At 37.9% G+C, this 18404-nt stretch overlaps 1 protein-coding gene across 1 annotated transcript in view; it reads right to left on the bottom strand.

The window, feature by feature from the left end:
- Nucleotides 1-18404, bottom strand: part of TENM2 (teneurin transmembrane protein 2) — a 782568-nt gene that overhangs the window by 524886 nt on the left and 239278 nt on the right. Inside the window, exon 5 of the mRNA XM_082771651.1 lies at nt 14-304. Within this exon, the coding sequence (XP_082627777.1) occupies nt 14-239 (226 nt within the window). The 5' untranslated portion in view covers nt 240-304. The remainder of the gene's footprint in view (nt 1-13; nt 305-18404) is intronic.

Raw genomic sequence — 18404 nt, 5'->3', positions numbered from 1 at the left:
ACTTGAAACATACCTTGTCTTGGAAACTCATCTGACTCCCTGTGAACCAGGTCAGAAACACGATTTCCATAGTGCATCCTGGTGTCATGATCATAAGCTTTCAGAGTCTCACTTGAGCTGTAGGACTTCTGTGTTGGGACTCTGCAGTCTTCACTGTCCAGTGAAGAGCTGGTATAGCGACATTCCTTCCCACACCGGCCCCTCGTCAAAGAGCGGTGTCTTCGATCTTTTATGTCCATTGTTGTCTGTCAGATAGATTGTTTTCAGAAAAGCCGCTCTCGTATTTGGGGTCAGTCACTATCACCTAGAAAATTAAAGGATAACACAAAATGAGCAACGTTTTGCTTTATTCTATTTTCCCAATGTATCCTTGAAGAAAAATTCAGCACAGCTTGAGAGGAAAAAAAAGACACACATCATGTATCCCTAGAAATTGAAATAATTGACCTGAATAGAAGGGTACGAGGGAAAAAAAAAATAAAAAGAGAAAAATCAAATTCTGTATCAGAACTGCATTTTATCTAAATGATCATCATACTGAAAAGTTTAAAATATAATGATAAAGCAAAAACAGTTATCTTCTGATTTTTTGAATGAGCAGAGATAACAATACGGAAATGACAGCATAGTATTTCTTCCTGTTATACAACAGTGCAAAGAAAATCAGACCAAAACCAGCTTTAAATATTTCCTTTCTTACAGGAGGGCTTGCAATTTAGAATGAAGCTTGCAGGACAGTTGCACATAGAAGATTATTCCTACTCAGTATTAATGCATAACAGTAGTGTACGTTATGCTTTAACAGCATGTTCACAAGCAGCAGAAAGTAATTTTATTGCCCCTGAAATCTAAGGCCCTGTTCTGACAAAAAGTTTGGACCAGACATCTCCAGCGATCCTTCTGAGACTCGATATTTCCACTCTTCTATGAGGCTCTAAGCACACTGTGGGAAGTGGCTGCTCTTGTGCACCACAGAACATGATCACACCATCTTCTTCGTTGTCCCTCAAGATGACCAGTTTCCCCATCTCGGCAGTTGCAGTTCTTCAAAATTTTGCAAGTATTTTCTTGCTCATGGACCAGAAAGAGAGAGATTCTTGTAGTCTACTTAACTGGGACACACTTACTGAGGCATATACACTGTAATAGATGCCCATTAGCATGCATAAACTGCAAAATGAAAGATACTGTAGAAAGCAAGAAATACAGTCAGCATGAGCACCCTACCCACTGGGTACTAATTATTTCGAGTTGGTATTTGTATCGATGTCTTTCTCTTGTGGTATCCCAGGCCCAGGTCTGTACTGCTTCTTAGAAACCCTCATGACAAAACCTTTTTCTGGAAATGCAACCTTCGCCCACAAAAAACACATCGACGTGCTACCAAACAAAACTGGAAAAAAAAACGTATGCTTTTCTGTATGCAGTTAAGGAGGTGAGGAAATGGCTGTGGCTCATTTAGCTGGGAAAGCCAAAGGCACTGCCTTTCCCAGTGCTCCCCTCTGTGGGGGTGTCAACTCTGTGCCCACCAGACACGGGGAGCAGGTCCCCCTTGCCCGCCGCTACCAGCTCTGGCCAGAGCTCTTGCTTCAACTGCCCTGGAGTACGATTCCCCCTGCCACGACAGCTACCAACTCCAGCAGAAAGATGATGAAAAAGCCATAACACAGGCATGTCTTGCATCGCTGCAGTTGCTCACACAGCACATTTAAGGGGGTCACAACACTGGCGTAAGTATTGGCTAAAATACTTTCAGTATTTTGCTTTTTGGCTGCAATAAATGACGTCCCTATGAAAGGATAAATGTACTTGGCCAGATTTGCTAGTGAACTTGAGAGAAGATTTCTTGGCTTCATTTAGACTCTGACATTTAGACTTGTGGTTTTTAACACCTATATTTTAAAGAAGGAAGTCAGGTAACCAGGAGGAACAGCTGCTTTAAGCCACCCACAAGTACTGTCAGTCTGTGAGTGATAAAAAGTATAAACATGCTTACTTTTCTCTTTTTTTCTCTTATTTTCATCTGTCATGCTACATTTCAGAGGGGAAAACAGCATACAGAAAGCCAAAACAAAATCAGAAAGCATTCAGCACTTAAAAAGGTAGGGCTATCTTTGGTATATTAGATTAAGGTTAAAACTTTAAAGAAAAACAAAACACCCAAAATATTCTTCCCATTTCTCACCCCTCTGAACATCTAGTGGCTAAACTGACTTCTATATACCTTTATTCTTCAGCTGAATTCTTTGGTCCTGCAATATTTATTGCAGTGTAAAGCACATAAATACCCTTGCTAGCACTGGTGGCACAAACCCTTGCTTGAAGTTTGAGGAGATAATGATCGTTCAGAAGATTAACAATGCCTGGCTCTTTGATCCCAGTTCAATACTATCTCATCAAACTCAGATATCAATACATCACAGTTATAAAACACAGAAACAGATGAATACAGTATAGAACTGAGCAAAAACTGGCAATTACTCTCTGTCTGTCTTCACATTACTGTTTTGTACTTTACAAAAGCCTATTCCATATGAAGGTATTGCCTATTTATCAGTTCAGAAAAACAAACATCTTTTCTTTTTCATGATTGTTGTACTTTAAGCTGTCTGGCCTTATTTCTATTGTTTATGAAAGAACATCTATTTCCTTGTTACATTAAAAAGAAGGATTTACTATGACTGAGATAGTGCTTCTGAGTATTTCCATGATGTTAGCCTATTAAAATATCATCTCAGGCAGATAGAATTAATTGAAATTGTTCCCACAATAAGTTTTCTTAACAGAGTTTAGTGAAATTATGCTACAAATACAAAAATATTGGGTAATGGTAAGATACCATAATCTGCCCTTGCAGCACCTGTAGTGCTGCATCCAGGTCCACGGCCCCAGCACAAGAAGGACATGGATCTGTTGGAGCAGGTCCAGAGTAGGCCATGAGGCTGATCAGAGGACTGGAGCTGTATCTGCTGCTGATGCACAGATCTACATTGGGCAAGCAGCAACTTACACGTATCTAACAAACTTTAGACTCACCATTCACCCCATGGAAGCTTTCCTGTGGTCACATGCAGGAGCTGTATATCTGCACATAACAATAGCAGTGGTTGCAAGAGTGCAACAATCCAATAGCATTAATATCCAATAGCATTAAAACACTGTATGTGTCCTACAGGCTAAGAAAAAAAAAAAAAAGGAAGAAAAAAAAAAAGCTAAGAAATGAAAAATTGTTTTCTTTAAAATAAATTGTTTAAAAACATTTGACCACTTCTTTTTGTTAGCAAAGTCAAATCGATAGGAGGCATGGAGGGAGGACTCAAAATGAATTTTAATGGCTCAGTGAAGCCTACACTAAAACTCCCTTTAAATCTGAAGTTGGTTCTTACACTGATCTTATTTATGTGCTTGTTTCTTGAATTTTCTAATGATCCCTTACTATTACAGTGCACATGGCCATTAGAACTGCCACTCAGTATAGACAGAATGCAATAATCACTTGCAAGTTCAAGAGAAAACAAAGCACTTCACATTTACTTTGTGCCCCTAAATAACCCAGCACAACTAGATCAAAACGTTGCAATGGTGCAAACAATATTAGAAAGTCTTTTTTTAAAAAAGAAAAAAACACATAGTACACCGTGTACCTATCTTCATTAAAAAAGCAGGTCTTAAAAGCCTGTACTTCTTTTCATCAATAACAATTGGAAATAAGCTTGTGATTTAGAGATTCAAATGCTGTTCACTATGAGGAAAAATTGATAATTCAGCTTTGACACAGTACAAATTTTCAGTGAATAAATAAAAGGATTATTTAACTGCTGTATTTTTCACGTCTCTTAATATTACTGAAAAGTACATCTTTTACTTCTGGATCGCCTCTGCTTTTTTTAATAAAAGAAAATAAATAAAATGGAACTTTAGATGAAATAAGAAGACTGTTGCAAGAATAACATTGATGACAATTGTGCTGTTTGTGATTTCTGGTTAAGAAAATCCAAGTATATTTGGACAGTCTGTTTGGTACAATAATGTAAACTCATTTTCTATTGATGTCTTCCTTCTGATTTCTCAGGTTTTTGTGTTTGTTTTTTTTTTTTTTTATTTTATTTTACTCAGACACTGAAGTTTCCTTTTAGTGTAGCTAATCTTTCTAGATATCATGCTGAAAATGAGATGTGTTTAGCACAACATTTGAAACAGCAGTTTTAGAACTGTTTTGATGAATGATTTTAGTTAAGTAGCAAAAGACAAACAGTGCTTACAGGCATTACGTGTTGTTCTTTACCACAGGGGGAAAAAAGCAGCTTATTTATTTATTTTAAGGAAATAAAACCTATATAAAGTATTTTCAGATTAAGGGCAGTCAAAATCGTAAATACAACAAAAGCAAATGCTGCAACAAATATGTATGCCATGTTTTTCTGTCTACTTAGGCATGAATATTTTTAGCTCCAAATCATCATTGGAGAGTTCTGCGCTGCAGTAGCTTCTTAAAAATGCCAGAACTATTTAAATCTATTATTTAAATTTGACACTGTTTCCCACAGCATTCTCCTCAAGAAACTGGCTGCTCTTGGCTTGGACTTGCATACGCTTCCTTGGGTTAGAAACTGGCTGGGTAGCCGGGCCCAAAGAGTCGTGGTGGATGGAGTTAAATCCAGCTGGAGGCCGGTCACTAGTGGAGTCCCCCAGGGCTCAGTACAGGGGCCAGTCCTCTTTAATATCTTTATCGATGATCTGGACGAGGGCATCGAGTGCACCCTCAGTAAATTCGCATATGACACCAAGTTAGGTGCGTGTGTCGATCTGCTCGAGGGTAGGAAGGCTCTGCAGGAGGATCTGGATAGGCTGCACCAATGGGCTGAGGTCAACTGCATGAAGTTCAACAAGGCCAAGTGCTGGGTCCTGCACCTGGGGCACAACAACCCCAAGCAGAGCTACAGGCTGGGAGAGGAGTGGTTGGAGAGCTGCCTAGCAGAAAAGGACCTGGGAGTATTGGTGGATAGTCGGCTGAATATGAGCCAGCAGTGTGCTCAGGTGGCCAAGAAGGCCAACGGCATCCTGGCTTGTATCAGGAACAGTGTGACCAGCAGGGCTAGGGAGGTGATCGTCCCCCTGTACTCGGCTCTGCTGAGGCCGCACCTCGAGTACTGTGTTCAGTTTTGGGCCCCTCGCTACAAGAAGGACATGGAGGTGCTTGAGCGGGTGCAGAGAAGGGCGACGAAGCTGGTGAGGGGCCTGGAGAACAAGTCCTACGAGGAGCGGCTGAGGGAGCTGGGCTTGTTCAGCCTGGAGAAGAGGAGGCTCAGGGGCGACCTTATTGCTCTCTACAGGTACCTCAAGGGAGGCTGTAGCGAGGTGGGGGTTGGTCTGTTCTCCCACATGCCTGGTGACAGGACGAGGGGGAATGGGCTTAAGTTGAGCCAGGGGTGTTTTAGGTTGGATATTCGGAAGAACTTCTTTACTGAAAGGGTTGTTAGACATTGGAATGGGCTGCCCAGGAAAGTGGTTCTGGCACCATCCCTGAAGGTCTTTAAAAGATGTTTAGATGGAGAGCTTAGTCATAGGGTTTAGTGGAGGGCTTGTTAGTGTTAGGTCAGAGGTTGGACTAGGTGAACCTGGAGGTCTTTTAGATTCCCAAAATATTACTTGCACCCGACGTACTTCAGTAACTGGTTGTCAAAAGTGCAGCATGGCCAACTATCAGGTTGATTCCCATCTTGGAATCAACAGCCATTAGGAGTACATTGTGTTGCACCAACTTAGTAAGATGGCAAAGTTTTGTAAAAACAGGTGATAAAAGCAATGAAAACACACAGACATTTACAAAGAGCAAAGTTTAACATGTTTTCAAAGGTAGGCTTATAAACCTTCTGAAATATTACTAAGCAGAACATCACTAGTTATATAAGTGAGACTGAAATGACATCTACTTTTCTTCCAAGATACACAGATATAAAACAGCAAAAAGAATCTGAGGCTGATGTAAAGGAAAGGAAGTGACAGAATAAAATTCTGTGGGTGTCCTGGAGTTTCTTAGATGTGTGAAGTGCTCTTGTTTTTCTCCTCTTTGGGAGTGTTTTTCCTTCTTTTCTCAAACTAGCAACAACTTTCCCTCCATTCCAAACACCGTCCACATCGAAAAATGGGGATTTTCCCCCCCAATGGTAACATTCGTCCAGTCCTAAAAACTATTTACAAATACTTATTAGCCTTTAGGACAGCCAAGAGAGCTGTCCATCTCATATATGACCCTTCTATGGGAAAATCAAGTTAAGTGTCGCAAGTTAAATACCCACCTGAAGTCACGCAATGAGATTGCTGCACACTGGGAAACATGAGTTCCAGTCCTTTGTTCTTGATTATTGTACAATTGTTATCTACACACAGTCAGGGCCGTATGCAGTCAAATCAAATAATAAAAGAATCAAGCCCCTACAGTCCAATACAACAAGCCAAGTTTTCAATTAATGTAATGACTTAAAATTGGTATAGCTAAACAAGTTCACAAAATGGATTTAAAGATCTAATATGAACTGGCCACTTCAAAGACCAAGTTTGCTAAAAGTAATTGCCTAAACAACACTATTACTCTTCTGCTGCCTAGAAAGAATAAACAATACTATTATCTACTGATAAAACACTGCTAATGAAGAAAGGTAGAATAATTTATCACTACATAATTAACACAATGCAGTTAAGCATGCTTTAACGATTCTGTATAACAGTTTCCTATCACTAGAGAATACTTTTGAGTCAGGAAATAATTGTCTAAATAATTTTTGATTAAGTCTCTGATCAAACTGATCAACATTTACAGAAGTGAGATAAATATAAATGTCTATGCAATGAATGACAACTTGCTTTATTTAATTGTCCATTGGTGGTCTTTTTTTTAAACTACTAATCCTAGGGTGCAATGTTGTCTTCAATTAAGTTAATGGGATTATTAACCCTACTAAGAAACGGAGCTAAGGCGTCAAGCTAGTTTATGCAAGTTGTGCTCCTCCAGCCATTCTCCTCTCTTTTGCTTTCACCAACGCTTACTTGTGCATTCATTTAATTTTCTACCAGCATTTTCTTATGTTCTGTCCTCTTTTTGGCCTCTTTCTTTCCATTTTCTCGTGAAACTTATTTATCCCTAAAGTTTCAATTATGGATTTGAATGCTGTTCATTTCTACAAGTGTTTTCCTTCACATCCAGGCAAATCCATCAGCTGTCTTGCAACCTCTGAACACTGCTTCCATGTTAGACTGAAGGGTTTTGATATTAAACACATCAATGTGCTATAATACTGGAAAAATGTAATCGACGAAGGACTTATACTTTTCTCGTACTCAAGCAAGTCCATGCCAAGAATTTTAAGACAGCTCCCTCCTAACTCTTCTCCACTTATGTTCAAATGTTCTATAATTCTATACCTGCTGTGCACCTTCATTCCTGCTGGCAGAGCAGAAGTTGTACCACTGGGTAAGGGATGTGCCAAAAGAAAACTATTAGGCATGCACCTTTCATTTCTTGTTTATTCTTAATAGATGACTGTGCTGTTAAGGGGGAACTCTTCCAGAACCTGAGATCACGCAGAGCTCCAACGTACAATTCATCAGAGGATGCTACTATGAGAATACTGTTGCTGAATAGATTTCTCAGCAATTTTCAGACCTCTATAAAACAATTCTTAGAACTCACCAAATGTAGTAATCATGCAAAAAGCTATGATTTTAGGTACTTTACCTATCATTTCAGTTGAGAACAACACCTGCTGTTGACACTAAATTTACATTATTCGTTCTCATTCTGAGCAAGAAACACAGTCCTTCTTTCCCTAAAGCCTCTATTGAACCCTACCTTAATCTGATACTAATAATTTTCACATGCTTATTAACAAGATGCTTTAATATGCTTTCTCCTTGCTAGCAGTGCCAACCTAGTAAAATAATGTTTAAAGAAGGTTTTATTAGAAACTACTTTTAAGGCTGTGTAAACTTATGATGATAATAAAACATGGTATATTTTTAAAATTCCTCATAGCGATTAAGAGAAAAAAATACAGTCCTTTTGTGTGTGTACAACTATTAACCTCATTACTTGGGAGTTCTCTGACTCATTAAACAGATTTTTATCAGAAATAACCTAACTTCCTACAGGGATCCATTGTTTCAAAGGTTCAAGGTAAGGTAAGGAAACGAAAAATGAATAAAAAAACAATGGAAAACCATTTAAGGTGGATGGAAAAGATGACATTATATATCAACAGTTTCCATAAAAGCATATTCAGAAATATTTTAAATTCTTTATCACCACATACAGTGACGAAACTTTGCATAGTGAAATCAGAAGGCAGCAAGGTAAGTTTCTCAGATGGCAACCATACCTCAAGTGTCATTCCATCTGTCAATAAAGGAAAGTGTATTCCTTTATAAAAAATTGATTAACCATCACAGCAATGGATAAAACGAATACAACTGTTATACAAAATGAACAAGTGTAACTCAAAAACTCTGAAGTGAATTTCCAGCGTTTGCACACCTAGCGGCTGGCAGGGCTAGCTAGAATTGAGGTCTGAAAGCTGTTCCACCCAAAATTGCAACATAAGATTTGCTTGCATATTATCATAGCAAAAGAGGACAGAAAGCATTACCTTGATAAATGGAAGTCTTTCAAATCAACCAGTACAGGACAACAAGTAGAAAATTCTTCCTAATATTGTACCATCATTGTGCAGACCTAACTACAGCTTCTGTTCCATCTCCAAATTAGAAAGAAGAAAAAAAAAAAAAAAAAAAGACCACATCACTCTGGAGGAAAACCTCTCTAGAGATAAGGCCACATGCTTTATGACATGTTTGGCTATGTAGTCATGGAGGACAGTATGTTAATTCAATGTACACTTTCACAAGGAAACATTCTTCTGCGGCCCGCCCAGACTGGACCATCATTTTGCTTACTATCAGCCACTTGAGACTGCCTCCAAAGAAAGTCTGTCATTTGCTGGTGGACAAGAGTTTGTTTTTTTTATGTCGCTCTGTCAGCAGTCACTGCTCACTTGGTGGAGTTGTCAGAAATAAAACCATCCTGGCTCCTCAGCTGCCCAAGTTCTCAATGTGATCTTCATCCAGCACCCGGCAGGAGGTGCCCCGGTCACCTGAAGATATAGCAAGGTCTGAAGCAGTTCCAGCACAAAACTCAGGATTTCATGGGGGAGCTATTCCCAGATAAGCCAAAAGACCAGCCATCTCCATTTCATCATGTGTGGCTGAGGTTTAGAAAGCAAGAATAGTCTCAAGGAAGCAACCGGTTAAAAAACACGCACACTTGTCCGAATGCTTTAAAAGTAGAAAAATTATCTCTGCATGCAGGCTTAAAGCCAACTTTAAAACTTCAACACAAAATAAGGCAGAGACTACAGGAGTGTCTGCACAGAGGTGCAGCACGCATTACTGCAGTGGGGTTCCTACCATACATTTCTATTAATGAGAGAACAGAATAAAGGTACTTTTATTTTTAATCGCACAAAAATGGTATGCCACAGAAAGCAGAACAAGCTTTGCTGCTTATTCCATTTAACAACACAGACCATCTCAGGGAACCTAAGATGAAACACAGTTCTAGAGTAAAGAACATTTAGAGGGACTAAGAGCACAGTTTAACACAAGTAACAATCACAAGCTCTATCACAAGCCCCCAAACCCTACTGCAAGCCTGTAAGTTTCCAAATTTCATTTGACAATGCTGATTTGGTTGTAGTTCCTTAAAACCAACTTTAGTTGTTCTTTGTGATACTCACATATATAGTACATTATTCTGAGGTAGAAAAGAAAAACAAATAGATCAAAAGCTTAAGTTGTTATAGTGGTTTACCTACTGTGAGGAATATTTCAGCAATTCGCGTCAATAGAGGGCTTGAAGGGTAAACCTTGAGGCTCTGATATCTGAGGGGTGTTCAGAATAACTGCTAACTATTGTGACTATTGCATGGGACACTACGCAAGTCTCTGATATCTGGCCGAGAGATTAAGGAAAAGGGGAAAGCTGAAGGATGACTAAAAGACAAAGCTTCCATGGGATGCTGCACAAGTCTCTGACATCTGGCCAAGATGGACAAAAGAGAAGGACAAGGACAAAGCCTGGGAGGAAGATTATGAGCCTTCAGCACGAGACCTCCAGAGGGACCACTGGAGACTGATATGCATGCACCAGTGGGAGAGTTTGGATTCTGGGAACTAATTATAATAACCCTGCCTTTTCTAGAAGTAGTAATGAATATGTATTAGCCTAGGAGCATAAAAACCAGCCACCTGGTGTAACTGGTCCATGTGTTGGAGGAGCCCAGACTCCCTACGCACCCAGCACTGTTTACTTGCTTTTTATTGACCCCATAAATAAATCTTATAAAGCTATATTGACTTGGAATTTATAACACCTACCAAATCCTTCCATTTCTGTTTCCAATGGAGCATTCAAAACAAATACTACATATGAACTCAGGATCCCACAGATGTCAATGTTGGTTCCCTGCTTTCTCTTCTTCTATAGTCCCTTCTGCCAGCCTGCAAATGGCTTGCAAGTTTAAGTCAATATAGTGGAGCAGGGAGCTAATGTTTCCTCTTTGCTGCATTTAATTTAAAACAGGTGTCATTATCCGTGCTTAGAGAAACCCAAGCCACTGGAAAGTGTGTATATATAAGAAACTGTCACTTAACTGCATTCTTAGGATTAGTACAGGAAAGGATGGGTCCCTAAAGACCACCCAGGTGTCCCAGTAGATGAGGAAGGAGTTCCATTGCTACCAGAAGATAGTAAGATAGTTTTCAGCTATTTCAATGAAGTATCCTAATTAACCATCTCCTTTCCATCTCCTTTTTAAATCACTTTCCTTTGTGACTCACCTTTTTTTTTTTTTTTTTTTTCCCCAGTTATGTCTGAGATAAACTGCTGTCTATGTTGATGAGTCCAGAATTTCAATCATATATTTCTGTTTATGAAACATGATCACCCAGACACAAACTGCTAGCTTTATGGTAGTCACACAAGAACCTCGATGCCCTGAACAAAGACTGCTGTATGTATCATCATACTACATCCTTCACAAACTAATTTACTAATGCTCTATGTTTTAAAGCACTTCTCATCACCAGGAAAGACGCTGAGATCCCATATATACTAACACACAAGATTACTGAGACAAAAAGAAGAGCGAAGTCATAGAACAACCCTGCTATTTAAAGCCTCTATTAGCTTCAGTAGGTTGTTCTAGTTTACAGTCAGGGAGAAAAACAGCCTCCTATCTCTGTACTCCTCAGCGCAGGAAGGAAACTGGAAACAAACGCAATAAACGCTTTATTATCCTGAACTGAAATCAATAAACTATCAACAGTTTTAACCTAATTTACTAGGAAACAGAATTGGAAAGGTATCTGACAAGGCTTTTCATATACATTAAAAGCCATCAGATTGTAAATTTAGGTCAATACTGAGCCAGACAGCAACCTACAGGTGAAGTGATCCATATACCATTACCAATTTCCTCAGTCATCCCAAGTCCCTCAGTAGTTTCTAACTTGCATGAAATATTTCATGAATTATTAAAATAAAAACAAAAGCAAAAACAAAGAAAAGAAATAACTCTCTATGCATTTTTCAGTGTGATGAGTACATGTATGTCACTGAAAACAAATTCTGTGCTAACAGTGGTTGAGACCATGACTACCACCCATGCTGGATTTGCAAGCTCAGTCTTGCCCCCACCCCAAAAAAAAAAAAAAAAAGCCTTCTACTTTGAAGACAGGAGGTTTAGGAGGTGTACATTTGAGTACTTTGAAAATGGCATCTCGGAAACAACTACGAAGTGACATCTCTTACATAATGTAAACTAATATAAAGATTTCATCCATGACAGAAATTACTGAAAGAGTCTGGACAACTCTAGTTGTCTTTCCAGTAACACAAAATAACAGGTGAAACAGAAGACTGTATCTGAATGTGCTACATTAGGGATCAAGAATACCTCCTTGATTTGTATTCACACTGACTCCATTCTAGGAAAAATTACTCCTTGAACCACACAAAGCCAACTTTCTGCAGATGAGTTTTGTGCTTATACAAGCAGCTAGAACGTAAAATTGAAATATATATATATATATATTTGTTCAATCATATACAAGTAGACAAAAATAAACAACACTGAGAATCCATGAATGTATTTACATGGCTAGTTTCAATTAGTTCTGAAACACTATTAAAGATAAGATCAATGCTGTTTATTTCAGCAACCAACAGAAAAGGACTTCAACTTGCATCAATCAGCTATCCTCTGTTACATTCTCATTTCTTGAGGGGCAAGCTAAAAGAATGACAGCCACCATACTGAGCAAGCATGCTAGGACTTAACAACTGAGCAGCAGCAGGAACAAAGTTACGACAATATAATGAGATTATAAAATTCTATAATTTTGTTTGGAAAGAGCACTACAGGAAACATCTTACACGGCTACACATCTTAGAATCAAAGAATGGCTTGGGTTGGAAGGGACCTTAAAGCCCATTCAGCTTCAACCCCCTGCCATGGGCTTGGACACCTCCCACCACACCAGGTTGCCCAAAGCCCCATCCAGCCTGGCCTTGAGCACTTCGAGGGATGGGGCAGCCACAGCTTCTCTGGGCAACCTGTTCCCGTGTCTCACTGCCCTCACAGTGAAGAATTTCTTCCTCATATCTAATCTAAACCTACTTTATTTTAGTTCAAAGCCATTCCTCCTTGTTGTATCACTCCACCCCCTGACAAAGAGTTCTTCCCCAGCTTTCCTTTAGCCCTCTTCAGGCACTGGCAGGCCACTGTGAGGTCTCCTCGGAGCCTTCTCTTCTCCAGGCTGAACAACCCCAGCTCCCTCAGCCTGTCTCCGCAGGGGAGGTGTTCCCACCCTATCACTGGTGTACTTAGAGAAAGCTTTCTCGCTGCCCTTGATGTCCCTGACCAAATTTACTTCTAATAGTGCTTTGGCTTTCCTAACCTGATCCTTGGCTGCTGAAGCAATGTCTTTGTATCCCTCTCAGCCTATCCATCCTTGCTTCCACCATCTGTAGGCCTCCTTTTTCTGTTTGATTTTGGCCATGAGCTCCTGGAGGAGGTGAGCCTTGAATATTAACCAACTTTCTTGGGCCCCTCTTCTCTCCAAGGATTTGCCCCATGGTACTCTACCAAGCAGATCCCTGAAGAGGGGAAAGTCTGCTCTCTAAAGGTTCAAAAACTTAAAAATTTGCTTACTTAAATATTTGCATAGGGTATTATTCCAAATATCATATTTATTTATTTTGTCTACAAGTCCCATTCCTCAGTCTCATTAAAGTATTATAAAGAACAAAGTCTGCATGAACCCTTATTCCTTTAAATGTTTTCTTAATTTACTTTTAAAACAACTTCAGGTCAATTTTCAACTCCTCTTTGATTTTGTTTTCCTTCCACAAAGTAGCATCGTATTATGCTCATACCTGGTAACTATAAAATGCAACTGAAAACAAAACACAATTCCTTAAAGTAGCTTGCAGAACAGATTTATGTCTCTGCAACTTAGGATTGGTGATGACATTTATATATTACAAGATCTGCAGAAGACAGATGCTAAAACATGCAAATCTCAATACCTAAGACCGAAGCAATTCTCCAAAAGACAGACCTGAGTAACCCAAATTGCAACTGAATATACATAGGCAGAATATCTGTCACTGGAAAATAGTGATTCTTAAGCATAAAAGAAAACCAGTTAACTCTTTGCCTATATTATACTTTCAAGAAAATCTATATACTCACAGAATGTCTTGTCTGAATCCTCAGTTTTCCAGTTGGATTGGCTTAATTTACAGAACTAATATTAGTTCTCAGAAATTCGAGTCCGAACAAGCAAACTTTCCCCTCTGTTTTGCAAAGGTGAAGAATGTTAGATTTCCCTTTCTTTCAGTCATTTAGCCATCAGAAATGCTTTTATATTCTGTATCAAAAATTGGCATGAGACTACAGAATACCTTCCAATAATTGAGACTACAGAATTAGGAAATGTCCTATTTAGAAATTGAGTTTTGAGTGATAAGAATGAAATACAAATTGGTCCGTTGTTCCGTGACTCCATTTAGACTGCACTAATATTAGTTCTGATACAGTGCAAGTGCATCACCAGACAGATGGTCAGATCAGTGCTTCAAATGGGTAAGATTTAAAAACTGTAATTCAACATTAAACGTTGACGTATCAGTTAATTTGATTTTTTTTAATGAAGAATAAAAATGCTTTTAGAAGTTCATACATGTGTATATATATTTATATATATATATTTATATATATATACAGTCATCCATACATTTCAGAAATCAGATATGTCTAATAATAAGACAACTTATAAATGTATAACCAGGATAACCCTATTTTTGCTAAGTAACATAACTTATCATAAGGTCCAAAAGCATGTTTCTATACTATTCCCAGGAAGAATTTCACTATGGAAAAGCAAAGCGTCAGTATCACAAAAATCACCCATAACTTCTAGTCTAGCATGTGTATTGTAGACTACAAATGCTGTGGTTCAAGCTGCACAGTTAAACCAAACATCTCTGGCTCACATTAGAGCCCAGTATGGCAAAAAAGAATGGAGTAACAATAATGGAGGACTATACAAGGCAACAGAGAGTTTTTCATCTAGATTAGTGTGACAAAACCAAAACAAGTCACAGTGGAAGTACCAAAAACAGATTTAACAGACAACTCAGTGCAAGATTTGTGGTGGAGCAAGGTATCCCTGACCATACATGGAAAATTGGAACCATACGGTCCCTTCCAACACAAACTATTCTATGATTAAAAATCAGAACAAACAGAAGCATTAAAGGTTTGTGAATATGGGACACCCATTTGACAGCTGTATTCCAAACATACCAAGATTTTCTTTTCTGCATTTATTACCAGAACTTCATTCAAGTTCCTTGGATTTCAGCTACATTATTTTGACACATTCTTACTCCTCAATTGTATAAGCTTCTTAATTTTGACTGTTTCCTGAACCTCTCTGTATTACTTGAAATCCTACTCCTTCACTTCTCTTGGATTCCCAAATTCTAGGTAGAGTTGATGCAGAGCAATCTACAGGTCTCTTTATAAATGATTCCAGTGTGGGGCAACGTCACAGATTTGCACAAATCAGCTGTTCATCATGTGCATTTACAATATTACAGAACATTAATGAGTTTTTGCTGTGTATATTTATGTGCAACTCTTTGTGAACTCATTATTAGCCAGGATATGTCACTTAGAGAAATGGGCTGATAAAAGAAAAATAACTAATACATAATCCCAGTACATGGAGTACCACTCAACAGTGCTTGTAACTGTTGTCCTGAATCCAAAATGCATTAATACATCAAATTCTGTATCTGGCAAGTAATGTTTACCAAAATTATAATTTTTTTTTAAGACTGCTGAACATACCTTAAAAATTCAAATGTAAAAGACTTCTCCATGGACAGTAATTATTTTATTTTATTTTTAAACAAAGACTCAATTCCCCTTAGCCCCAAAATAAGATGAGATTTCATGCACAAGTTTATCTCCTTCAAATCAATAAAAAACATTAAAAATAGTGCAGTTAACTAATCTGAGTACTACTGCAAGTCTTGTAGGACTACTGCACTGCATATGAAATTTACTGGTTGAAAGGTACTTCAGAAAGTTTTTAGGTTTTATGAGAACACTTCCAAAACATGAGCAGTCACTTACAAAAAGTATTCAGGTGACTTACCAAGTCTTAAAATATGTTTTTTTCCATGGCATTACTTTTAAAATGAGTCTGTTTGGGCAAATTTCAAAGAATGTATGGTTCACATACTTTAAAGAGAATTCACTTATAATTCAGTATTTGATAGAGGTAATGCTTAATTGTTTCTAAGGAGTCTACAAAAGAAAATATTTCTTTTTCTTATTCAACAAACATTGAACTAAAATTATGTTTTGCTTTGTTTTCTCACTCAGGATTGAATTTGACACTCTAATAGAGTAGAGAAAAGCAGCCTGTGCTAGTTAATGTATTTTAATTACTGAAGTCCCAATTCTCCTTGTTTTGTATTAGAAAGAATTAATAAGACCTACATTTTGGAATATGGCATTAATGCTGATAGAAGAGGCTTTCTTCCAGCACATTCTGATTCATTATCCAAGCAATTCAAAGAATTACTAACATGCAAGTTAATGCAAGCAGTGTGCAGATTTGAATCCAACTACGGACACAACGGCATATTTTTAAAAGCTTACATAACCATGGGCACAGTTAATTGTTTTAAGCTATAACTAATGTTAATGAGAGGGCGAGAATTATTGTTTTCTTTTCAAGTGCTATAAATCTTAAATTTTCTTAGAACAGATACCAGAAGCTAATGAAAGGATTTAAGTTTAACAGAGCAAGGTTAATAAACACTTTTCAAATTATGACATTTCATAATATAGATCTTCAGAGCCAGTTTTATCTTCTTCACATAAAGATAATGATGATTATCAGCTCTGCAGCTCCTATAAATCACTTCACCTCCATTGAGTTAATGGAGATATGTTGATTTGCATCAGCTGAGAATTCTGCCAGAATCTGCCCTCAAGCAGGGTCAGCATGGTCATTTTGAAAGCTCTTTTTCAGAGAAAAGACAAAGTTGCATACCAGTAAAAGCTTTGGTTACGTCAAAAATATGTGTGTACAAACCTGTAAATACACCATTTAGAACCGCACTCAACTTTGCACAGTACAGCTCTGTATTTACAGGTTTTGAACAGCTGAGCAGTTCTCACCTTCTCTGCTGCCACACATGGGCCCCCTTCTGCCCCACACCTCCTGCTCTGCGCTAAGCACTGGGCACCACTGGGGTGTTTCTGGCCCCAAACACATCCCACCCAGCATACCCCATCTGCAGCAGGAGTGGTACGCGAATTTCAGGGAAAAGAAGGAAGAGAGGATGTAGCTCTGATGTGTCCAAATGCAGTACATGTATTAGGATATTTATTTATTTATCCAAGCAAATATTCTGGGTAGTTTTAATAGTAATGAAAAATAAAAAATAAAAATAAAAATAAAAAACCTTCAAGCTGGTTATTATTTGATGGATTTTTAATTTGAACAGATAGAAAATACTCTTCAGATTATATTCAGACTCTATGGGAAGTTTTAAAACCTTCCAGAGACCTCCAAAGGCAATTATACTAGAGGAGTTTTCTAGATTTACACCTGACTGAGATGGAAAGGTCTGCGTACATCAAATATTAAAAACAAACTCGCTATAAATAACCTCTAGCTGAAGCACAGCTCCAGTGACAGCATTTTTTTCTTTTTCTCTCATTTTTGACCCTTGACATAGCAGTGTGAAAACAGTAAAAGAAAAGATCAAATATGTATCTACAAAATAACCTAAAATTTTCTAATTCACATGATCTTACCACTGAAAGAAATGTACTGGCATGTGTGGTCATTACCTGAACACGAAGATTCTTTATCACACAAACAGAACTGGCCAGAAAAAATACCAAAGTACAACTCAAAAAGACTAAACTACAACTCAATCTTGCCACATAACTTTAATAGGATAATTGATTTTTAATACTGTAAGACTATTCTGCATCTCTCCTAAAATATTTGTAAATGATATCCCAGAATAAGACATGGCCCTAACTATCTGAGCACCACTTGATATTTGCTTTATGTTAATAGACATTCTCTTGAGTGGCTGTGCTTGAATATATTATAAAGAATAAAACGAAACACTATTTAGCAGTGTTTTTAAAACCCTGAGTAATTTCCATAATTTGTGACAGTTGGCAGAATTTGATGGTATCTAACATTGATTTTTATGTTTCAAGATGACAATCATTACACTATTATCTGCAGTTTGAGCAGTGGAACCTGACCTCCTAATTAGTATGAAAAACTGTTCCAGTTGCAACCCCAGTAAGTCACAACAAGTCAATAATTTTAACAAGAATTAATTTTAAAAAATGTACAAGGTTGTATTGGAAGCTATTCCAGCATGTCTATTGATTAACATTTGGTATTACATCCTATGAAGGACTCATTAAATACTGCATCAATCTAAGTGTAATTTTTGTTTGTTTTACTTACTATAAAACAAAATAAAACAGAACGAAGCACTAAAAGATTATTAAGGTAAAGGAGCCTTTTCATTTCCTATGTTGCCACCACGCTACACTGGACAGTAATACAAAGAAAGACTTCAAACTGTGCTGTAACACTGTTTATGACTAAGAAAGCTGCAACTTCCTCATATGACAACATGAAATATCTTAATCGATCTCATAAATTTCCAGATACAAACCATTTAGTTCCTGCCATACGTGGAATCAGTCATACCTTGATTATTGTGACCC

This window comes from Aythya marila, assembly GCF_965140915.1.
Source record: "Aythya marila genome assembly, chromosome: 14".
NCBI classification, from domain to species: Eukaryota; Metazoa; Chordata; class Aves; order Anseriformes; family Anatidae; genus Aythya; species Aythya marila.
The sequence above is the reverse complement of the archived record's forward strand: the minus strand, read 5'-3'. Positions and strand labels throughout refer to the sequence as shown.